Source organism: Pygoscelis adeliae, unplaced genomic scaffold (genome assembly GCF_000699105.1).
Source record: "Pygoscelis adeliae isolate BGI_AS28 unplaced genomic scaffold, ASM69910v1 Scaffold545, whole genome shotgun sequence".
NCBI lineage: Eukaryota > Metazoa > Chordata > Aves > Sphenisciformes > Spheniscidae > Pygoscelis > Pygoscelis adeliae.
The window spans coordinates 541,310-567,091 of record NW_008824746.1 but is presented as its reverse complement, the minus strand read 5'-3'; the positions used below and the strand labels follow the sequence as shown (position 1 = coordinate 567,091).

Genomic DNA, 25,782 nt, shown 5'->3' with positions numbered 1-25,782 from the left:
TTAATGTGGGTGTTATGCTTATAGTGCTCTAGACTTAATCCCTGTACCACTGAAATGAACTGGAAGACTAACTGAATATAACATATTGGATCAGGACACAAATGAAGAAAAATGTAAACTCAAACAAAGTTCATAACCGATTTAGAAGGAAACATTACATTCTACTAGACATGTCATCCCAGGGTTCTTGTACTTTGCTAAAGGCAATGGAAGTCACTGGTTATTAACTGAAATACAGATCAGGACGCAAGTAATTGATAATTGATAATTTACATTGATTTTGGTAATGTGAAATACTAACAGTCTTTCTAAAAGGGCTCTTTGTGTCAAGATAAATATAATAAACTGAAAAACTTCTGTCATTACCTCCTTTTTTGAATTGCACTTACAACTGATTTACAACTAAACCCCCCTCTAAATCTCCTTTTAAAAATAAATTGTGTCTTTCATAAGAGACTTCTACATATTCAATCTTTTCTCTGCATTTTCTTGGAAATTTTCATCAAATTATCTTTGAACACTTCACAAACATAATGGATTACCCCTTGAACATCTCTATGAGGTGATTATATTCACATATTACAAATGGAAAACTGAGGTATAGGGAGATCAAGTGAATTTACTAAGGGAACATACATAAATTATGAAAGGTAGTGTACATCTTGTTCAAAGATTTCTTAACCAGAGAGTCATGTTTCCTCACAGAACAGAGACCAGGGAAGGAAGGCAGACCGCCTCATTCTGAATTGTAGGAAAGAATGGATTTACTGTTCTTTTTTGTCTTCTTGCCTGCAGTGGAAGTGGGCTAATCAATGCTTGACTTAACGCAGTGCACTTTAAAAGCTGATATGACATTGCCCTTTACATTCAGTGAGGAGCTCTCAAAGCGAGAGGCCATTTGCTCAGAGCGCTCTGCTTTGCTTCACGTTTCATGGCAGGTACAAGTGAGTTCAAGGCCACCTGCTTCACATCTGAAAAGGCAGAGCTGTACATTACTTTCTGGGAGAGGTAAACTGCTTATGGGAATGTCAAGGGCATCAAATACCGATGTTACATACTATCTAAGAGATGCAACATGTAATATCATAAGGGATGTGTGAATCTGCTGCAAACAACCCTATTTTCTACTACAAAACATTGCATTTGCCATTTTTTACCTACTGTGTTATATTGCCTAAACATTTCAAATTACTTTAGGCAAACTACCTTTGATATCTTCTTAACATTACTGAGTTGCTTTTTTTACTCCTTATTGAAAATTTAGCATATTAGTCTCATCAATTAATTACTACTTCACAGCCAAATACTTCCAGCAAAGTTCCAGAAAAGCGGATGGGTATATCACCAACAGGACAACGCAAGATGCAAGATATGCAGCTTGATTAAGCATAAACTTGCTCTGTCCTGCTTCCAACTAAGACAAAGAAAAAAGCCAGTACAGCAAATAATTTAATAAGATCAACCTCAGTACAGCTTTTACCCTTCAATATCACATCAGAGTGAAATTTATGTACCAGGAAAGCTAAACAGATCAATAATATTCAAAGAACAAACACTCAGAGACAAAATTCTATCTTTGGATATACACGGCTACTATTGATTACAGAAGGAAATAAGCACTTGCTTCTAAGGACTGAAATAATTTGAATTGTGCTTTTTTACTGTTAGTGGAATTCTTGCTTTATACATGAATTGACCATGGAAAGCCTAAGGAAATGCAAGCTATGAATGGAGCAGAAGAAATGGTCCATCCTATCTGATATGAGATCTGTGATGACGATTAAAGCCCTGGTTCTGAAGAATACGATGGAAGTTTCAAATACTTTGTACTGAAGTTTCAACATTTATTCAAAGTAATCACATAATCAGAAAGTAATAAAAGAGGAAAAGTAATGCTGGTATATGAATCCAGTTTACATTGATTTTGGCTTTCATAAATCTCTAAGATGTATAAAAATAGCAGAATAAGGAAAGAATATACATGCTTCTTGGAAACCACTGCTTCTCAGAAAACGTTATCACATAATTAAATGTTATATTGTAATGCTTGAATCTGGGAGGAAAAAGAGAATAAAGGTAATAAAGGCAGCCTTCATTGTATTGGGTCTTAAATGCTGAATACTCAGCTTTGCATCTTCAATGTTATTTTTATAACAGGTTACTTTCATTTATTTATTGTTTAATTTTTTTAAAATGTATCTTTCCATAAAGGAAACATTTAGACTTGATTGTCTACTCTTTGGCTTGTCACAAGAGCACAAAGTGAGCATAAAACCTTACCAAATAGACATGGTAGCATTTTATAAGCAATTAGTAGAACAAAGTACAAAACAGGAATAATCAGGCAGCAAGATAAATGTGAGGTTGCGCTTTAATAAGTACCTGTGTTGTATCTGGATCTGCCTGTAAAGCAGAAGCAAAGGCAAAAGCAGAGAGGTGTTCTCTAATTGTTACCCAGCAAATTGCACTTAAGGCTTATTAAAAGATAATGTGGAAGCAAGCAGTTTTAATGGATTTATCCTATTCTTCTGGGGGTGCTGGGACCAGTATCAAATGTTCAGTTTAGAACTAATGCACTTGCCCATAAGGGGAAATTTACCTGTGTATCTATAGGAGAAAAAAAGACACTAGTGAATCTCCATATGTGGAAAAGTCCTGAAAGTAAAAGACCGAGTCTTCAATTTAATAAAACAGAGACTGGGAGAAGAACAGTTGTTTGCTGTATGAGGAAAGCTTTTACAAAGTGTCTTAGTGCGAAGTTTAAGAGTAGGCAGGATTAAAAATAGCATGCAGGTTGCTTGTTGTTTTAAATTTTCTTTTACTCAAATTTGATAAAGAAAAATATTTTAAGAAAGCTGTCATTGGTTACTGTTTCCAAAAGGAAAGAAATCCAAAATATAAGTGGATTCACAGGGTGATTAGTTCACAGAATTCATGAAGAGATGCAGCAGCTAGGTTCCACTCCTACTGTGTGAGCATTATGCAGCTCCACTCTGACAGAGATAAGGGGAATAAATCCCTCAAGAAATAGGACAGGGAAATTCAAGCCCTAGCTGCTGGACTACATGACTGCATCAGGGGAATGTCCTGTAGGAGCAAAAGGATGAACCTTTTCTCCAAACAACAGACGCAGAACTGCACTAAAAAATGCAGGTCCTTTAAGTGACTATCTGTGGGGACAAAGTCACAATTTTGCTTGATTTCTTCCCCCCCCGCCATAAAATTATTTCAGACAAAAGCCATAGCTCTAGTTTTTGTAAAAATGTGAGTTGCAATGAAGTTGTATCATCTTACTGGTGAAGAACAGTAATTGAGGACAAGAAGAAAGAAGAGGCAAATTATGCTTCTGGGCTGAGATACCTAATGAACTACAGAGGAAGTCTTGACTGCCCCTTGGTGTAAGACAGAGCTCTCTTCCTGCTCCTATAGGTGATATACAGCCCCTTCTGCTGAATAGAACACTTCTCCCTTACTTGCATACTCAACTCATTGGTTTGTGGAAAGGACAGGGCCATGTGAGCTATAAATAGCACCTAATTATTAATCAATGCAGGGTTCATTTAAAGCATCATTTACAGTCTAATAACCTATCTAGCATGGTAGTACTAGTATATGTTGACTAGCAAAACTGTCTTGCTCACAATTAGGCAACGCTGGAAAAGTTTATACACAAATGTTTTACAATCAGTAACTGCCTGGGTAAGAGCTAATAACAATGTTTCAGAATAAGATTAATATTCAGTGGTTAAAAGAAGATTAAATAAGGCCAGAGCTTTCATTATTAAATATATGGGGCAATATACACTGATATTATTGAGTGACAACTTTAAGACTAAATAATGAAGTCAGGCATTCACTGATGCACTACATTTTTTCTAGTAACATCTGGCACCATGAACACACCTACAATCAGACAGAAAGAAGCTTTAACTTACTAAGATTACTGTAGACTTGTACCGCAGTATAAACGGTCCGTAGTACTTATTGTTCTGATTATGGTTCAGTATGTAAAATCAAAGCAAATGGGTTAGGGAATGACCAAATGATGCAGTGGGCATGCCCCCAAGTGCAAGGTTATGCCATACTAAAGATCTCTGAGGTAGTTCCAAGTAAGATGACACACTGATACAGCACAGTATGATGCCATGAAGAAACTTAGCTCCTGGGAACAGTTCTGTCCACTTTATCTGTCTTAATTAGCGAGTCTAATTAACTTCAACAAAATAGTGCCATTTGGTATGGCTACGGTGCTTTTTAGGCAGGCCTGGGGATCTCTGTGTTGCACGTGATAGGTACTCAACTGGATTCTCATACTCGCAAAGCTCAGCCCTCCAGCACACACAGTATGTAGCTGCTGTTATTAACATTGTTGTCTGTTATGCTGACCAAAGAACATTTCTAACTCCCCTCTTCTCCAATCACGTCACATTCAATCTTATTATCTGCCAAAGGAAAGTTTATTATTAACCCCAACTGTAATCTCCTTATCTTTGCCTTTACAGTCTCTCTGAATCCCCCCCGAGACTACATATGACTCCTTATTCCTCAGCTCTCTGGAAAAACAAGGATGGAATACATTTGTTGAAATGAGTGAATGCAGAATGAGATTCACTTAAAATAAAAAGGTTTCCTATTTTGATACCCTGATGAAACCCTGCATTCTGGTGGATGCTGCCCTGTTCTCCCTTCCATAACCTCAGCCCCACCTCCCCGAATCTGCTCTGTAGTCTCCCTCTAAGCCAAGGTTATATTCTGTTTTAAGGGGAACTTCGTGATCATTATTAAATATATGGGGCAATATACACTGATATTATTGAGTGACAACTTTAAGACTAAATAGCATTAGCCTCTTTTTTTTCTATGCTGTCTCTGTGCTCAGCACCAACTCACGGACCTGCCTCTTCTCTGTCATATCACTTTATCAGTTTCTGTCATGAAAGAGGAATCTGCCAGAGAAACAGGAAGATGATATCTGCTTATGCATTGAGGAGAACAGCAAACTTAAAAAGCAAACCTACGTTAAATGCATTAAATGGTGTAATGACTTTCTTGTTCTCCTATTTTTATAAGGCCTGACACTTCAGAATCTTAGCTCTGCAGGATTGAGACTGTCTATTTCTGTATTTACACAGCAGCTAATTCATTTCTGGCCTGATCCTAGTCTTGACTTCTGGCCACTACTGGAATTAGATTATCATAATAACAGCAATTAGAATGTTCTCTTTCTAACAGCCTGGATAGGTTTGAACATTTGTTCTGACCTATTCAAAAGTTAGAGATATGAAAGATCTGAAAAAGACATTTCTGAGGACATAGAATAAAAAAGATACTTTTGTAATTGCATGTCTAATTTCAGCTCATTACTCTCTCATCATCTTTTAACCTTCGCATCTTCATACTTGGAAAGGAAAAGATTTCTTACCATATGAAGTCAGTAACAAATCACTTGCATTGCTGGTGAAATTCTCTCTCTGTTCTCATTTGTTTGTACCATAAATACAGAATAATTTGAGGACCAGACAGTACAAAAATATTAACATCCTATAAGCTCAGATATGCTTGTGTAAACTAAATGCCAAACAACATGTATGATCTATCATGCAAATCACTGTTGCTTCACGAATAACCTGCAAAGAAGAGAAAAAAGGACCAAATCTAATGAAGTCAGTTCTCAAAGAGCAACATATGATACCTTCTCCATGCAAAAACTATACATGAAAATAATCCCAAGCTCCCTAGAACTGGTGTGGACTTAATTTGTTAAAGTTTGCATAAAACTTCTAATACTATGCAAAGGCTAAACATTGTTATTAATTTAAAATGGAAGAAAATCTAGAATAAAATTATGAACTCAATACCAGATTTTAGTACCGTTTTGTTTGCAAGGCATGTCAGCTTGGCACAGTGGAGCCCTGATCTCAGCAGCTGTGGAGACCTGAACTGTGCTTTGGGATGTCCTTTCCTCTCTCATCCAAAAAGCGAGCTGTTTCCCCCGACAGCAGCCATCTACCCTGTCACGTGGAAATGTGCTGCCTTGGTGTTCGTAGGGACGTGCAGCCACTATACTCCTCTCTCGCAAAAGGCCACTGCTATGGAAGCTGCTGTTCCCTCCATCTTCTCCATGTCACAACAGCAGCCTCCCAGCTAGACTGTCCTGGGCAAGAATCAGGGGAGAAGACAAGGCAGAGGGGTGTAACGTCTGCCGGTGCCCGGCTCACAGGGCTCCTATTGCAAAGGAGGTAGGCAGCACCGCTGAAGAGCAGCAAATCTCCCCAGCAGCAGCCGCAGCGCCATACATCCCCGGGGCAGATACAGGAGGCATTCAGCTGTACAGCCAGGGTACGTGGCCTGAACAGCCATTCTGAACTGCTCTCAGGAAAACGGGGAAAAAGGAATGTAAACTGAACGTTCCAGTATTGGTCTTCTCTTAGAGAATGGAGTTATGACATACTCCTTTCCTGAATTTAAGCTGATGGGAGTGGCTAGATATACTTGGGAATATATAAGGTGGGAAAAACCAGAAACAGGATCTTGGATGAGCTAATTTAATCTTTTTTATCACATCAGCAATCCTTTTGCAAACGATGTTGGACTATTTCATTGCTTCTTGATTGGATACAGAAAGGAATCAAATTTAAACACAAAAGATGCCGCTTCAGGAGATTAATACTAAATTGAATCAGGCAAAGATTGCAATCACACCCCTGGACACTACATATGAACAGATGGTAGCCTATGTTAATAACTTGGAAGGCGAGACTGGCATAGCAGAATGCAACGCATTTTAACAAAGTCCATTAAAACCATGAGGATCGAGTATGACCATATTTAAGGGCTTGCTCCTAACCTTGTAGAATTTGAAGCAAAAAATTTTATTGCCATTATCAACTGGAGAATCAAACTCAGTTTGTAAAATATCCATGGAAAGAATTAATGATTTGAAAACCAGCAAAGCTAGAGAGAGAAACAGCATGCTGATCTATATTTTGTGACTAGATTTATTGAGGATCCTGTTTAGGAATGAAGCCATAGAAGGTGAAATTATGTATATTTATAATAATTTATAATTAATTTCAATTTCCTTCAATTACTATTTATACACAGGAACTGTTTCACTGCTGATTCTGGGAGTGACTTAGAATTTCTCATGACAAAAATAGCATTTACTTTCCTCAGAAAGACAGTATCCACAGCAACACAGAGATGACTCTGTATGCAGGGACTGGTTTGGGTTTGGAATAGACATAGGAAGTCAAGTGCCTCCTAATGAGTCCTCTATATATCTCTCTGCAGAATTAGGATATTAATATTAATATTTGTTTTAAAGTCCTGATCCAGCCCAACTGTCCACACTTCATGTATTGTATAATTAACTCTTCCTCAAGAGCTTCCTGTTCTATTCTTTACAACCAAAAAACAAACCACGGCTTGATCTGATGCTGCCTTTTGAGTGCTAAGTATGCTCTACTTCGCAAATAGAGTGAATTATCTTTCGTGAATTTTCGTGTTGCAGTACAGAATGTTTATAGTTCAATGGCTAAAACACTACAAGCACCGGGGTGCTCAGGGATGTTTGTGTGCAGAGTGCAACTATACATTCGAAGTTATGAAAGCATGACAACATAATGGCTATTAGAAATCCTTACTAATCTGTGCTAGCTATCTGTAAGTGCATAGACGACACCGAGGTGCTGAACAGCCATCTTCTGATACCTGTTCCCGATTCACAGCCTCTCCAGATGTAAGGTTGTTCTCACTGATGTAACCAGGAATATATTCTAACCCAAAATAGTGGCTTTCATTTGGTCTTCATGCTTCTCAGCTTTTGGTGCTTTCGACTTCATTGATCACTCTCAAAGGATGATCTCCTGCCTGACGTTAGCTTGCTCAAACTTCTACTTTTGATTCACTCTGACATGACTACAGAACATCCCCTTCAAATACTAGTTTGAACATCTCTTCTACTCACATCTTAGATTTGATTTCTCATGTCTTCTGTTGTCATTCTACATATTATAATCACCACTTCTGTAATTCATTCCTTCCTTTCCTCCTATCTTTTTCTTCTGCTGTGCTTAGTAATTATTTACACATTCAAATAATATAATTAACAAAATAAAGTAACACAATAGCAGATGAACAAAATAATTCTTCCATTAATAGTCATTCTAGTCACTCATCTTTTCTCTCTTTTTCTTTATCATCATAAAAATCTACAGTATTATCAAAGTACCACCACACTGGTATTATCGTGTTAGACATTCTGGAGCAAATAATACAGAAATTAATTTTCAAATACTCCTTTTTTTTATCCTTTATGCCTGTTGAGTTGAAATGTTGTTTAAATCCAACCTCATACTTATTTTCACCACTGGCAGACATGCTCTGTAGTTAGTAGCAGGCTTGACTGAAGACAATGTGAGTTTTGCTTACCTAAAAATCACAGTTAGCTATTTCTGCTACTGTGGAAGTAAAAAAAATTGGCTAGCACTATAAATTCTTTCTTTCTCTGAATAACAATTTTTTATAAAAGGAGGAGAAAAATTTTATTTTATTTTTAAAAAAACTGCTCTATATTATAATTCCTTTCACATCATGTTGGGATTGACCATGAGATTATAAACTGCACTGTCTGCTTTATAATTGGTTTCTGATATACTTTTTCTTTAAATTTTTTTAATTTTTTTTCTTTTTTTTATTTCTGGAGAGAAACTCTGTAAAGATTGTATACGTACAAGACCAACAGAATGCATTTTATTGCATATCTTACAATGCAGAAATCTAGTTTACTGATCAAATTCAGGTTTGATACATTTAGTTTCCAACTCATCTTAGCTATACTCTTGATGTCAGATGGAAACAAAGATCCTCTTGCATTTCTCTCACATTTAAACCTGAAATCTGTTTAATAGGTAAAGAAAATTAGTGAAGTTCAGCTAATGCCATCATTTTTTGTTCTGCAAAAATAAATACTAGCTAGGGAGAGTTTGATGAGCTTATTTTCAAGAGTCATGATTTTAATAATGATCTAAAAGTTCATATGAATACATGTATATGGGCTGGCAATATTTCTATCATTCATTAAGAATATTTCTTAACTTCTTCTCTTCAGTATTTTTTAAAAAAGTTTCATGCAGGTATTTTTACCTGGTTTTCTGCAATAACCATATTTTAATGAGTGGGTTTGAAACCATTAGTTGGACATTATCTGCTATACAGAAAAGTATATTTTACCTACGGTTAACCACAGTACTGTCTTAAAGAATAAAAGGAAACTGCATTTGATTCTGTCGGAACTAGAATGAATACAACCTACCTTTTGAACACAAAAAGGTTTAATTATCTGTATATGTTTTCTCCATAACTTCATTCTGTAAATGTTTCTTGTGGGCAAGTTAGCAATTTTCAGCTAGTAAGAAAATATGGAATGCCTACAATGCTCTCTAGCAAGCATATTTGTGGTTCTTTGGACACTGATGATTTTGTCAGATTTAGGTAATAAGAAGTAGCATTTCAAGTTACAGTTCTTTTGTCTCCTTCTTCCACAGATAACTTCATATAGTTGCAGTGCAATGATTTTCTTTCTTTACAACGCTTCTTTTTCACTAACTTATGAAACATCTTAAACAAGTACGTCAGAAAACTCTTACCACCCACAGAAATCTGATGCCAGGTGTGATTTGCAGTGGCAATCAGTCTTGTTGAACTCTCTAGTGTAATTAATAGTTTGTTCTAATTACCTTCCAGAGCATATTTCATGTCCTGGGCAAAGAGAGTCCACGTGATTTCAGCACTGATTTTTCCCATGTTCAGCTCTTGAGGGAACCTGCAATCAATCACATTACATCAGTTCACCTGCTGCTAGAAATTATGCTTACAGCTGCACAGCAGAAAGGCAAATATTTCCACAAAATAATTCCCCTAGTATGCGTTTACTGTATTTTGTGTTTTGTACAATTATATGAACCATCCAATCTTCAACTAAAAACTTCCCTTAGTCTAATGTCAGGGGCCTAACTAAGTGATTAGTTGAATGTTGCACCAATTCCCTCACGTGACATTTTAAATCATGAAACATCCATCTGCCTTGCAGATAACGCCTCAACTTTAGACAAATCAGACAGCTTATGAAAAACCTGAAACAGTTGGCTCGGATGTTTAGCAGCTACAGGTTTTCCTTAAATCCCTTATTATACTGGAAAATAATGAAGTTGTCTGTGAAGCTATATTGGTTTATACTAGTTGAATCCAATTCACTGAAGACTTCCACCTTGAGGTATGGATAAAACAGTAAAGAATATAAAAGGTAGAAAAATGCATACTTTTGATTAAAACTTTTAGTTTTGGTCTTACGCTTCACATCATCTTTGGAAAACAGTCCTTTTTAGATATTTTTTGTTGTTATCAAGTAAGTATTTTCCACAACTTTTTCATAGATCCCAGCTGCTTCTTATTCTATGTAAAAGAAAAGCTTTAATCTTTCAGTTATCATCTTCACTGTTAGCTACTAGCAATAGCTGACATTTTAGTGACCGACACTGCATGTTTCACATCATATTTAAAAGGCGAGCTATTTGTCCATCCTTTTTTTTTTTTTTTTTTTTTAAAAAAAAGGGTCTGTCCTTACTGCAGGTGTGGGACTGACATGAATATGAGCAGTTCTCAGGGCACAGAAGCAGACCAAAGCAGGTCACGCAGCTGAAGAGCAGGAATTACTGCACAGAACCTCTGAGTGGTAAAACAGTTGTTCAAACTTACAGCGGTGCAGTGAGAGCCATGCGAATACGCTAGCAGTTCACCATGAATACACAAAATCATCGAAGACCATATTCGTGAGGAAACACACAGAGCTGTGTGGCTTTTGTCTTGAGTTTATTACATCACTTTACACTAGCAGAGAATTTGATCCAGAGTATTTTCACCTTTTACTGAAGCACTAATCAAATTCAGAAAATGTTCTGTAATAATTTTTGTAAAAATGTAAGAATTTTTAAAGTTCTTATTGCCAAAGAAAGAATGAGAATGATGTGCAACTTTAAGGTGATAGCAATATAATCTAAGTAAAGTATTCTTTCCCGAATTCTTTCCAGGGACATATTTGACAGTGATCATATCCGCAAAGAAAAAGTACTTAAACAGCTCATTAGCTCTGTCACTTTAATATGAAGCAATTGCTAGCTCAGATCACTGATATGCCTTCATTATCATTATGCTAATGGCTGCTCAATTACAGAACTGTGTATTAATTCTGTTAACACAAAATTAATTGTTGTTCAAAAGCTCAAATATATTTTAACTATAACTGTCTTAATTTCTTTACCTCCAGTCCAGTCTGAGTGCTCTCTTGGCACCACACTTGAACTTTGACAATGTTGCTCTGAGGAAATATTTAAAAGCTGATTTAATATTGACACTGTCTTTTGTCCATAACGCAAAGCTGGCCATAATGCAAGGCTGAGTCTTAGAAAAATGCATTTGTTTGATTAGTGGTATATATATGTGTGTGTATACATTTTAACTTGTGAAAGCACATGCACACACAAACTACAATTCCCTTTTTACTAGGTTGCTTAAATTACTATAGTTCTACACAGTATCCTCGATTCATCCCACCTAACTTCAGTTAGGTACCTAAAGTTGACACCCAGAGATATCAACTTCTCTGTCCCCGAGAAATACAAACTTAATGAAAAACCATCAACTGGACATACCAATGAAATCCTTCCATCCAGTGCCTAGGGAACAGATATTTGCAATTTTATCATTACGTGGATACATTTTTCTGTACAGCCCTGCAGGACTGGCTGCCATTCCCATACATCCTTGTGTACGTTTTATCCAACACAGTGACCTCTTAGCAGGAGATTACTGTGACAAAAATGATCATACAACAGAAAGCCCACTGTGTTTTAGTATAAAACATTTACTTTTCACATGTAATTATTTTGCTTCATGACAGCTATGATATCTGTAGGTCTATTCATCAGAGACTCAAATAGTAGATTTTTAAGTTGTCCAAAGTAGGTTAGTAATGTAATGTGGACAGTTAGCCTAATCAACATTTTCGGTCAGTAAACTGATTTAACATGCTAACGAACTAGGTACCTAATATGCCTGTAGATCTCATTGTGCTGCAATATTAGCCATAAAATACACTTCTCCAAGCATTAACATGCTTGGAAATGACATCACATAGTTTGCCAGGGTTCAGCTAGACTTTATTTCATGAAAGTTTCCTGCAGTTTAATAGTTTGACTTCCAGATAATTTAATCCTGATTCAGAAAGTAAAACTACTTGCTTCCCACATTATAGTTACAAAACTCTGGCTTCAGCACTATCCCAGCCCCTTCTCCACACGACGATACCGTTGCTTTTCCACTTTTTGCATTTCTGATCAATGCTATCAGAGCTGGTGGTAAGTGGAATCCCATAAGCAAAGTACACTTCTAGTTTTCAAGACTGCCTTCACAAGCCTGGATGTTTGCTACTGCAGCTCCACCCGGCTCAGACAGGCATGTACAATGGAGACTGTGACAAACATTGTTTTCACACGGTAGAAATAACCTTTTCACATCCGATTCATGGCTTTCTTTTATCCTGTCATTCATATGAACTGTGCTGACACAAGAAAATAAGCTTTATTCCATTACTCTGCTCTGCGTTCTTTATCCTGTTCACTGATGTACAGCAATTTGAGACATATAACATCTTGTATCACAAAACTAATTAGCCACAAGCTGCTTATTAAAAAAAATTACTGCTTATAAACATATTTCAGAAATAAATAGCTGTTATCTACCATTATTAAAATTCCTTTCATATACATATTAACTATAATGGTTTAAAACTGAATTGTATGGAGACATTAAAGCTGTGTAGTGTAGACAATTTGATTTTAAATTTTTCAAGTATTATTAGTTTACAGAGGATTGGACAGAGATTATCAGAGTGTAATTGATATATCATTTTTGCATTAATTACTTTTTCTTAAATGGAATGCAAGATCTAAATAATTTTAAATTCTTCAACCAATTTCTGCATTTGCTAACATCAAAATCCTGGGATTAGATTTCCCCCCTTGGTATATATTTACATTCATCTAAGTAATATTTATGCCTAATTTCAGTTAGCTATTCTTTAAATGAATATTGTACAAAGTGTACAGGATTGACAGAATACATCATGCATTCACAAGATTTGCTCTGAATGTCAATGAAAAGGAAAAAAAGCTAAGAGCTGTGTCAACAAGTATCACAGAATTGTGATGGAGTAAAATTTTGTCCTTAACTAGAAAGGCTATAATATTGTGGCTGCTATTTCAACCATTAGCTGGCCAGGATAGCAACGATGACTGTGATACGGTCTCTCTAGGCATCCAGTATTGACCACACGGACAGCAGATTGGACGTTGTTTTGAGCTAATGTAGCCATTTTTACAGAATTTTTGAACAGTTTAAGCTGGAATGGACATCTGAAGGTCATCTAGCTCAAAGCAGAGAGAACCTCAAAGTTATGTCAGGTTGCTCAGGGCCTGTACAGCTGAATTCTGACTACCTCCAAACATTAAAATGACACAACCTTTCTGGGCGACATACTTCGGTGTTCGACCCCTCTCACTGTGGAATGTGGATTTGCTCCTGTATAGCTAATGAGAGTTTTCCTACCTGAAAATTGTGCTTCATGCCTTCTACTGTGCACTTCTGGAAGTGGTTTGGCTCTGTCTTTTCCTTATAACATCTCATTAGGAAGCTGAAGAATGCGATCAGCACTGCCCTTAGCTGTGTTCTCCTCAGGCTGCACAAACTGCTCCCTCAGCCCCTCCTCACACATCACGCATTCCATCCCCCTCATCGCCTTGGTTGTCCTCCACTGTAGTTCTCCAGTTTGACAATGTCTATCTTGTACTGGGATATCAAAACTGGAAATAACCATCCAAATGCAGTGTCACAGGTTCTGACCAGAAGGAAGCAGTCACTTCCTTCAACCTGTGGGCTGTGGTCTTCCTAATGCAGCCCAGTATGTCATTATGCAAAATACAACTCACTGCACTAGCAGCTTTATTCATGAGGGTAGCAGGATTTGGTCTCTTCTTAAGGTCCTTAAATTGCTGAAATGGTAGCTGAGCTTTTCATAGTACCGTGCTTTGATTAACATTCCTCCATTGCATGAAACTTGTTTTAGTAACAAATGTCATCGTTTATAAGAGCTGCTTTATCAAAGCCTGAAAAGAGGCAATTAAAAACGCCCCTGGAATAATAAAAAAAAAAAATAATCTTTGAGATCTCCATAGATAAAAAAAAAATTGAAATCCAAATGGCCGCCTAATTTCTTATTCAAATCTAACAGTCACTTATGTATTTTAAATATAAACCCAAGAGAAATCCATTGAAACAGGCATTTTAAAACATGTCAAATTATCCACAAAAGTCTCAATTATCCACTTCATTTCCATTTGACAGAGTTCTTATGCAAGTGTGGGCATACTAAAATCGATCTCAAGAAAATAAGTTAAAGCCTTGTAGAACTTCAAATAGGCAAATTTTTTATGTACTTTGTTAAATGTAGCACATCAGAAACAGAAGCTTCCTTCCACACTTCTCCCAAATGTGTCAGAATTCAGGTTCTTCATTCAGTTAAACCCCACAGTATCTATCAGTGAAGCTGGTTCAGCTTCACCAATTGTAGCAGAGGTGGCACCTTTCAAGCAGGCAATGTTTTAGGTATTTCTTACACCACGTCCCAGACCTTGTGTTGATGGGCATGGAACAAAGGGCCATTGACCTCCATGCTGCTGATAACGTGAGGTATCTTCCTCTTTCAGCTACGTTACTGTTAGGACTTAAGGTGCAAGCCAGCGATAGTAGATCTCGTTAGACACCACGATCTGCATCTTCCGCACAGCGTCACACTGATAATGACTTTGCAGATCTTATTTAGAGAAGCAGCATTACTGATTCCAACACGGGTGTGAGGAGGGCAGGCTGACTTAGACTGTGCTTGACATCTAATGTCAAACATGTATCAGCATCTCTATGGTAAGTACAAATGCCAATACCAATCGGTCCTACCAGAGCACGTAGAGAAACAAACTGTAAATGGCAAGCTTGAAAGGAACGTTCCATTAACCCCACCAGCAGGACTGTTTGTGTGAACAATGTGGGAAATGTCTGTATTATTTCAATGAATATTATGTTCATTTTTGTTGATTTGATCCTTATAAAGCATTCTGTCATACAGTGACAAGCTGGTTAATGCCTGCAGGACTTTTTTCCAGTCTTTATTCTTCTAGGAAAGAATCAAGAATGCTTCTAGTGGCTTACCATCTGCCAGGAGTTACGGGACAATATTGGCAATTTTCACAGTATGCTTCTAGTCTCCGTTACTTGCTGGGGGGTTTGTACCTTATCTAAGGGAAGGGCTAAAAATTCTGTCACATTTACTTCACAATTTATACTAACATATCTGGTTTTAATCTCCCTAACTTTTACTATGTCTTTTAAACAGTCTACCCCATTGTTATAATACCATTTGTGCATTCAATTAAAACTATAAGGGCACATGCACAACTTGAGACTGCAGAATACTGATGAAGACTTTATGTATATATGTATATACAAGTGCAAGCCTTTTTTCCTGTGGGGAAGTGTAATTGTTATGGCTACGGTATGCACCACTCCCGCCACAATTTTCCTCAGAGATAGCTTTACACATAAGTAGTCATGTTTACTTTAATTTGGTTAGTTGTGTTTCTAAGATTACTCACATAATAATAATATATAATTTATTATTTGCATTACAGTAGCACTTAGAGGCTTCTGGTAGGTTTAAGAAATTACTATGCAGGAACCTTAAAATATGTAATAAGAGAAAATCACTGACCTTCAAAACTCACAGTTTAAAAAGACAAGACAGAGAATGGGGAAGACGACAAAGTAGAAGTGACTTGCTCAAGATCCTGTGACAGGTGAATGTCAGTCAGCAGGAGAACTTAAGCTTTTGAATCATCCTTCTGAGCCCCCTTCTCAACCAGGACAGGGTTCTAGTTTGCTTTAATATACATACATATAAATAAATATATATATACACACATACCGTTACATGAATATTCAGAGAAAATGTGAAATAAATAGGAATAGAAAATTCTGGGAGATCAATTAACATTTAATATTTCTCTCCAAGTACATGACTCCCAAAAAGCTTACTCTTCCCTTGTTCCCAGCTTGCACTTTGTCAGAGATGCACTTAGTATTCTGTCAGCCATATTTCACTGTCTGACTAAAGTGGCAGGCTGAATTATCAGTGTTATGAAAATTGGCCATGTTAGGAATGTATACAATAAACTAATGTAAACTGCAGAGCAGAACATGACTGAGATTTTATTCTTCCGTATTAATCTGTTCAGATGGTTTTGCTTCTAAGTATGTTATGTATATTTAATACTTTCAACACGCTCTTAATTTTCTAATTCTAACATCTATAGGTAAAGAAGAAGGAAAAGAGCCTAGGCTTGACATTTGAGGCCACCATTAAAACTGCTTGGAGGACCCTAAAAATAGTATTGTAAAAAGGAAGACAACTTCATATAAATTCCATGTTATATTACATTCCTTCCTGACATCATGTTATAATGCTAAAATCAGTATTTGACAACTGTAAGTACAACTTTTAATTTGTGCTATAAATAGTTCTGGCACATCTTGAGTTTGGTTCCAAATGTCAGAAGTAGCAGTAATGTTTTTTTAAACTGTAATGTATCTTTCTGGCTAAGAAAAATGACAGAAGCAGCTATTCTATTTGTCTTCCCTAAAAGTGACCTTCACATAGAATACTCGGACACTGCTCAAGAAAGTCATATGTCACAGTTCACAGCAGTCACCACTGACTTATCTGCATTTGGGGCCACAACTGAAGGCAAATTCTGACATATATAAAAATACACACACAACTGAAAGCAAAAATCAGTCAAAGGATTAAAATATAAAGAATGAGTCCCCAAGAAGAGCTTTTTAAATTCACCATATTTAAAAAATTCATAGTCAAATTCTTCACAGATCCAGGTAGTTAGATTAGTGTAGAAGTTCTCTGGTTCTCTGACAAAATACACAACAATTAGAGTCACAGGCAGGGCTGATTCTCCTTTTCTTACTAAGGTTTAATGTAAGAGAAACTTCATCTACAGATGAACGAGCTCAGTGAGAAACAATCCCTCACTAAAGGATTGAAATTATTATTCAATTCCAAACAAGTTACAGACAGCTCAAGGATTTCTTAGCATGATTTATTGCTGTGCACAAGATGTTAATGGATGCTAAAGCTGGGGCTTGGATTCAAAAACTAATCCGAATAAAGCCAAAGGGTATGCCAAGCACTCTGACCAGCTCAAGAGAAAGAGATCAAGTCTCCTCATATTGTAAAAAGAGCTGGACTGCATAAGAAACTAGTCAAATGGTTAGTCAGAACTAAGTTGGATAGTCTAGGTTTATTTTTGCAAATCAAAGACTGAGATACCATCTCTAAGTTGTGTGAGCTGCAGGTAGAAAAAGCCTAAAGAATTTTTAAAATGGACAGTGACAGAAATGGAAGACAAGGAGTTTACTGGGTGCTATACTTCAGTGCCATGGCTCATCTGGTCATTCTGAGCGAGGAGATGGAACCAAGAATCTAGGTACATCTTCGTGTAAATACGCACTGACTCCTATCACATATTTCTTACTCTAATGAAAACAGCATTTCATGTTCCTGGATTTCAGATAAAGGTCTGGGCAAAAAAAGCAAAGTTATTTCTCTTTTTCCTAAACTCTACCTTAACTGTACTCCAGAAATGAAATTACTGGAGTAAATCCCAAGTCCTCTCTCTCAGATCAAACGCTTTCAGAGAAACCCAAGAAAGGAATTAGGGACTTCACTGTATTTTGCAAAATCTTTTACCCTACTCAGAGGAAGGAGATATATTTGAAGGAATATGAGACACGCACATTTGTCAGAAAAGAAGTGTGCATCCTAGAATTTCTTCATCAAGTTGGAGGAAGGACAGTTAACAGTATTCATATAAGGACTAGTGTGTACAAAGGCCTTTTCCTTTTGAGATCATTTGTTCTAAAAGGATGTCGTGGTTTAACCCCAGCCGGCAACTAATCACCACCAGCCACTCGCTCGCTCCCCCCGGTGGGATGGGGGAGAGAATCAGAAGGGTAGAAGTTAGAAAACTCACAGGCTGAGATAAAGACAGTTTAATAGGTAAAGCAGAAGCTGCACACGCAAGCAAAGCAAAACAAGGAATTCATTCGCTCCTTCCCATGGGCAGGCAGGTGTTCAGCCATCCCCAGGACAGCAGGGCTCCATCACGCCTAATGGTGACTTGGGAAGACAAACGCCATCACTCCGAACGTCCCCCCTTCCTCCTTCTTCCCCCAGCTTTCTATGCTGAGCATGACGTCATACGGTGTGGGATATCCCTTGGGTCAGTTGGGGTCAGCTGTCCCGGCCGTGTCCCCTCCCAGCTTTTCGTGCCCCCCCAGCCTGCTCGCTGGTGGGGTGGGGTGAGAGGCAGAAAAGGCCTTGACTGTGTGTCAGCACTGCTCAGCAACAACGGAAACATCCCTGGGTTATCAACACTGTTTCCAGCACAAATCCAAAACACAGCCCCATACCAGCTACTGTGAAGAAAATTAACACTGTCCCAGCCAAAACCAGCACAAAGGATGACGGTAGCCATGATGTGCTCTCGAAAGTAGAGGCACTGTAACTCTGGAAGCTGTAAAGCAGCACAGAAAGGAGATAGCCTCTTTCCAGTCTCCTGCATTATGAGTATCTGCCTAATAGTCATTATTAAGCTCATTATTCTACAATTTGGTTAATCCCTCCATCATCATGTAATGAAGCACAATTGTATCAGTCTACACGTGCTGTCCTTTTGTGCATTGTTAAGCCTGTGATCTAAGAATTATACACAATGGAAAATTTGGGTTTCTTTCCTGTGTGTGAATCCACACAAGGATTTGTTTTCTGTTGTTGTGGAGTCAATCTTCTCTCTGTTCCCTATGTCTAAGCAGTTAGTAAAATATGTTTCCACTACTTGTATACTTTAATTTAGTGTTTACAGGCTACGTGTATACTTAATTCCAAGTTGTCTCTGAACTTCCTTTCTAAAACTCATGCTAGTTTCCATATTTGTAACAATCAGAGACTGATGGGTATTACGCAGGTATCATAGTTATGGGTATTATGCAACGATCATAGTTATTGTTGCAGTGTTGTTATATGTGAGCAGCTAACAAAGCTTAACACACAACAGAAGCATACAAAATTTTCCACACGCTAAAGAGAAATGGTAACAGCAGCAGCTGACGTATTAGGGGGAAGTGAAAATCAAAAGTCAAATTCTAAAGCATCTATGTAAGTAAGGAATTTTGTATTATTTGTATTTTATCACCTTATTTTTAGGTAAAAAGACTTTTCTTTTGCAAACTATTTCAGAATTTGGTCCCTAAGCAGCAAAATGAGAGAAATTTCCCATGCAAACCTCTACATATTACATTTTCTAACCTTTGTAAAAGCCACACATTTTCACATTTCTCAGTGAAACAAGAGGACGACCAGGAGAGTGCTCTATTAGTAATTTTATTTCCTCTTGCTACAATTCCTTCTGTCTCATAGGCCGTAATTTTCCCAATTTCTCTGTCATTCTTAGAGCAATACTATAAAATCTCAGTTTATCCAAAACATTGCTATTAAAATCACTTTCCTCACTTGCATGACAGTCCCTAACCCTCAACTCATATGTCAACCATACAATACTATTTGGTGGAACTTCTGAACAAACAGAATATGCTAGCTTTTCATGGGTTGCCATACATGATCATTTCCATGTATTTCCAAAAATACTAAACTGCATATAAAAGGTAGCCGCTTATGAATGTCTTCTCTCTATTGATTTTAATTAAGCAAAAATTTAATGAAAACTGTTTACACTGGCTAGTTCTAACAAAGCGCTATATATAAAACCACAATCAAATTGAGCTCAGCTTGAAAGAAAACGAGAAGAATCAATGTATGAAGCAAAATATTAATAAAGCCCAAAAGCATTTATCCTAGATAGTACTGCACGTCTCTAGTTCAATCCGAAACTAAGAAATTCCTATCATGACAATTAAAAATGCTTTTTCTTAAATTGTGCTGTCAAATCTGCAGTCTGCTACATTTTAAGAATATCGAAGTCCCTGAACGTCAGATGCACATTCTCAGAGTAGCTCATATTCCATACTTGGTGGGTTCAGTCTCATTCAGGTGCTAAAAAGAGTCTGGTCCTGGTGTACGAATACACTCATTTTTGTGCTGTGCACGCAGCAACAGGTTAGACTGCAGTATCTGTGGAGTGCTGGGCATGGTCACTGCGGCACTAGTTCTTAAGACAAAAGTTCTATCTGATTTTGGAAAATACATATTCTATTTAAACTGTGAGCAAAGAGTTCACTTATTCTCACTTTTTGTGCTCTACCCTCCTCCTAGCCGAAGTTTTTATTTTTAACCAAAGCAATGTTCCTTTTCCTGAAGAAAATATAATGGACAAGACAGATACCTTATACAGTCTATATAACGAATCTGGTCTTAAAGCGTATGATACATTGCTACATGAGAAAATGACAGTGGGTCTTGTGAAAGGACAGCATATCACTTTGTTAAACAGGATAATCTTCACAAGTTTAATGAAATAAGTGATATTCATATGCTTCCACAGAATGAAGTGTAATTGATAATGGGGAATATCACTGAATCAAGACACAAACCACATCAGATACACTTTCCATTATCAAAGAAACATTATAGAGTTAGCCTGACATAGTCCAATTCATGATATAGTTCACCTGATTTTTTTCACTTCCTTCCATGCTTTTGTGATTTTTTTTTCCCACTGACGTATATTTCATAACTCACTGACTCATAGATTACAGTTATGCTGTTTCTTCAGCTAAGTTACTATCCTTGACTTCATGGATTTATTAAACGTTCTAGCTCCTGAAGCATGAGGAAATCTGCTCCTGCAGATTTCATGTGCCAGTTTTTTCCACACTGTGGAATGGGGAAGGAGTTTGTGAAACCTCTTGGAGGCTTGCTTTTACAGCAGCTCTGATCATTTCCATTTCCAAACACTTTTTATTTTGTTTTGCAATGTTTAATCTATCTTGACTTTTAAAATTTTAAGCTAATGCTTTCTGACTCCAAAATTTAACTTTACTAATCATATCACTTTTTTTTTCTTCCATCTCTTGTAGGCTCTGGTTTTTACCCTAACATTCTTTTTGAGTTGATTATTCACTGTCTTCTCCGAGAACATAGTGCTGACATTGCTCCAAGTTCTTATCTCTAACTGCAAATACAGGTTCCTAACAGATTTTGCATTACTATTTCACATTTGAGTACTTCCTCTAAGTATCTTTGATCAGCTCTTCTAAAACACCATTTATGCTTTCTTTACCCAAATAACAAATGGTATCACTTCTTGATTCTTCAGTGAATCAGATAATTTTGTGGGTATCCAATCCTGGTAATCTCAGACAACTTTAATAGCATTTGTTCTTGAATGGTAACTATGATTTTTATTTTCCCTTAAAATGTGATTTTTAGCTATCAGATGGAGACAAAAAATTTCAAGGGCTAGCTAAGCCAGTATTTCAATATGCTCTGCAGGAGTCACTAAAACACAGTACTAAAAAGAACTAAAGTACTAAATAAGAGTATGAAACACAGTGTTCACAGAGGAAAGAAAACAGATCCTTCCTTACATTGCAAAGATGTAAGAATCAGTAAATAACAAATTTAAAAGTCCCACCGGAGCTGTCTTGTTTCTTAAATTTGTATTACAACACCACACACGACTGTTCTGAATATATGTGCTATACAATTAAATGGAAAGCTTTTTACTGAAGATGTGCAGAGGCACAAAGTTTAGATCTTGATTTCCAAATGCACAAGCATATTTCAGTTGAAGATTTTGTTCTTGATTTGCTGTTCCTTTTAATTGAACAGATATTTTATTTTGATAGCAATTTCTGCTGTCTCGCAGCGTGTACGATGCATATTCAACAAGTGCTGGGAAGTTCTAGATTTGCTTGTGAATCAGGTTCCAATCACATTTTACATTATTTTAACTAGTAGAATGAGAATTTTACAACTTAAATACCAGACTTCATGTTTTCCCTCAAACTTTACAAGTTTCTTATGTCATATAAGATATGCAGGTTGCAGATCTCCCACTGAATGGTCTGGTATGGTCTTTTCAGTTGCTGCAATGCTTGCTGAGGCAATCATGTCATGTTTCATCTGGATTCATCATCTGATGCAGTTCAAACTGCTCTATTATAGCATCTTTTTTTGCCTCCAAGGTAGATATAAAAATAGGGTTTCCAAAACTGGTTGAGGAAAAAAATTCTGAGCAATATTATACCGTCATGAAAACTCCTATCAGAATGCTTGGAGTTCTCCTGGGGATCTTCAGTAACCTCATTTCTACAACAGGATAAAAATGGATGTAGGCCTGAGTATTCCACTGAGACACTGCATTGCCATACGCTTCTGATAAGGAGTCACAGTTTTGCAATATTCTTATGCATTCAACTTATATTTTCCTTTCATCCATTTTCTTTTCTGGGGTAAGCAAGGGGGAAGAGGTTGTCTGTCATTTATCTCACCAGGTTTTACATGCTGCTTTTGTGTTAGGAGAAGCTTTTCTTTAAAAAAAAAAAAAGTATCCAAAACAACTCTGAACAGTTTTTCAGGTTTTTCCACCCACAGCCTCTTCATCTCTTGCTCCTGATGACTCCTATTTCTCAAAGACACTTTATTCCCTGTGTTCACCTTTCCACTTGCAAAACCACAGTGAAAATAGGAGAGAAGTCACACGCACAAACTCTCTCCCTTAATCTGTCCCAACTCCATCCACTCCTGATTCTCTTTTCACATCTTACACAATCACTCAGCTGTACTTTAGGGAACCTCCTAATCCCCTCAGAGGAACCCTGTTCTTTATCCCTTTCCTTTCTCCCTCACATTTGCATAAGAATATAGCTAGAACAACTTTTAGGATAATTAACCCCCAATTACTCTTGTTAACTTTCAATGAAAAGACTGAAATGAAACACATGTATATATTTGTTCCAGTTAGATGTTTTATGATAAGTATATTTGTTATACAGACAGTCAGACAAAGAATTGCGCTAATAGAGAAACTTCACACTAGGTTGTATAAATGGAATAAACAGGAAGAGAGTTTTCTTTCCTCTGTAGGGTAAGAACCTGTTCCTTAATAAGGTCAGTGCAGGAAATGATTGAACAAAGAGATTTTTATTACCCAGGACTGAAACAATCCTTCATTTATTTAAAGGAAAGGAAGGAATCAGAAGTTGATGAAATATCTTCAAACTCCTGGTTATCACCAGGAGGTTTCTTTGGTAATTCTACTGTGGGTCCATAAGAAGTGTGGTACCTTTTATCAACAGACAAGCACATCTCCATGTACAGAGTGCCTTTCAGTATCTACCCTATTTCGGCTGAAAGAAACAGGCTTGTTCTTGCTCCCCTTCAGACCATTCCATTAAATGCCACTGCAGACACCTCTAGTCATTGTTTAGCCATAATATGGATATAAGTTTCAATTTTAACTTTTGCATAAGTCATCACAGCTAGACTATGCCCAGATTTTCTAGGATCTCTCTGTAAAAGAGCTCCAAAGAGCTAAAACTTTTCCCTAGGCCCTCATCACGTCACATTTTAATTAGTGCGACATCCGTTTCTCCAGCCTTAATATGTGAAATATGTTCCTTTGGACTCCTGCATATTTCATTTTCAAACCCCAGCACTCTATCTCCTCCTTCTGTGTTTATGGATTGGTGCTCTCTTCTCTGCTAGTGTCATCAACCATAAGTTATTCAACTTGTCTTGGTTATTGATTGTACCTCCCTCATCTGTTACAGCTTCTATTCTGAGAAGTCAACTTCCAGCTCTTCTAAGTCCAGGATATTGCTCTCCATTTTACAAGTTTTCAAGTCAGCCTGGCTAGGCTTTCTCTCTAGCCAATCATAAATTTGGAGCACGTCTTCTTATGAAGTTCATTATTCTTTTACAAAGACATCCCTAAAACTCTATTATAACGCCTAAAAAAAGTCTCAGCATGATTTGAATGCTTTGTGTGCCAAGATACTATCATAACATTAATACCATCACACTATTCCGCTGAACTTTCCCTTCTGTCTATCCATTTAGTTCTCTTGCATAATATTTTGCTACTTAACTTTTTGGGATGGTTCATATACCACGTGTCTTTAGTGTTCCTAAAACAAAAGGCTCTCTTTCCATGGTCAGAGTACTAAGTCTTTATCAAACTATCTCAATGTTATATTCTGTATTTTTAAAAATCTCTAGCTAGATTATATTTAAAATACAACTACTGATTCAGGTTCATTTCCTGTCCTTATTTTAATAAATTAATGATTCTTAATTTTTATGGGGAAAGTAATTACTTACTGGTTCAAGACAGGTGTATACGCTGTTTTATCTTCATCTATGATGGTGACCATCAGAGTAATAAGCTGTGCCCAGAAATCCAAATTTTTTGTTGTCGGTCCCTGTTCTTCTTTAGGAACTTCTTGTTTCTTACCCTGTTAAAACAAGATTGAATAAATTTTATATTAGAAAAATTAGAGAAAATATTATGGGATTTCCACCTACATGAGTGACGTATTAAGAATCTTCAGAAATTTTGGACAACGACTATCCAACTTAGAGTAGATTGTATGACAGACTGTACCTGGCTGTGAACGTATATCAAAAAACATACACAGTGCAAAGACAGCCAGGTCAGCAAAGAAGATCAATAGAGACTTGATTTTTAGTGCATTTCCACACTTTAATTAAATACATTCTTAAATTCTTTGTTGTGCTGAAACTGAGTACAGGTAAAATCATCTGCTGAGGCAGAACTTTTATACCCTACACAATAAATACTGAACAAATCAATGATAAGGAACATTTCTTGTTTTGGATTATACGCTAAAATTATTGGGCCTAACAGCTGCCATGCTTTTCGCTCTAAATGAAGAAGTGGTTAAATTTCCCTTTATTTTTTAATAGCCAAAATAAAAAAGGCTATTGCCCAAAGTATTCTGCACAGAGATTTTCCAGGGACTCATAGATTGGCTGGCAGAACCACAAAATGTGCATTTAAGAGGGGCAGAGGAAACTACCATCAAGTAGGAGAGGGGAAAAAAATAATCCCTGGACACATAAAAATGCTAGGAAAAGGTACATAGGAATATCCACAGGAGAGGCTTGTGAAGGTATTGCCTTGCCAAGGATTTTAAAGCTGTGAGCAAAACTAATCTGTTATTAGATTTCTTTTTTATCCAGGGAAATGTGATTTTTGTATATTCCTTGTAAATGAAGAGGTCTGCAATCAGTTGCACATCCAAAGCAGAGAACCTGAGATGCCCCATGACATTTTTGTAATAATTGCGAGGAAGGACGTGACACACTGATATATCAGACGGATTACCAACGTGACTCTCCAGTCATTAATTAAAAGTTGTTAAGTAAAGCAGTGTTTTTCATTCCTCTTGACTAAAAGCCTGCCTTTTGCACCTTTTCATATAGTTGTAAGTATGTATGCACCACTTACAAAATTTTGAGAATGTTATACTTCTTAATCTCACTAAAATATGCATTTACAGCTAGATTTTGTCTCTACAGTTTTGATTTATGAATTCTTAGCCTACGGTTTCCTAGACAAA

General features: G+C 36.9%; 1 protein-coding gene across 1 annotated transcript in view; it reads right to left on the bottom strand.

Annotated features, from left to right (window-relative positions):
• The window catches only part of UNC13C (unc-13 homolog C (C. elegans)), a 181,208-nt gene that overhangs the window by 47,684 nt on the left and 107,742 nt on the right, over nucleotides 1-25,782 (bottom strand). The window contains exons 17-18 of the mRNA XM_009323411.1: nucleotides 24,521-24,654; nucleotides 9,741-9,826 (exon numbers count right to left, since the gene is read on the bottom strand). Coding sequence (XP_009321686.1) covers nucleotides 9,741-9,826; nucleotides 24,521-24,654 — 220 coding nt within the window. The remainder of the gene's footprint in view (nucleotides 1-9,740; nucleotides 9,827-24,520; nucleotides 24,655-25,782) is intronic.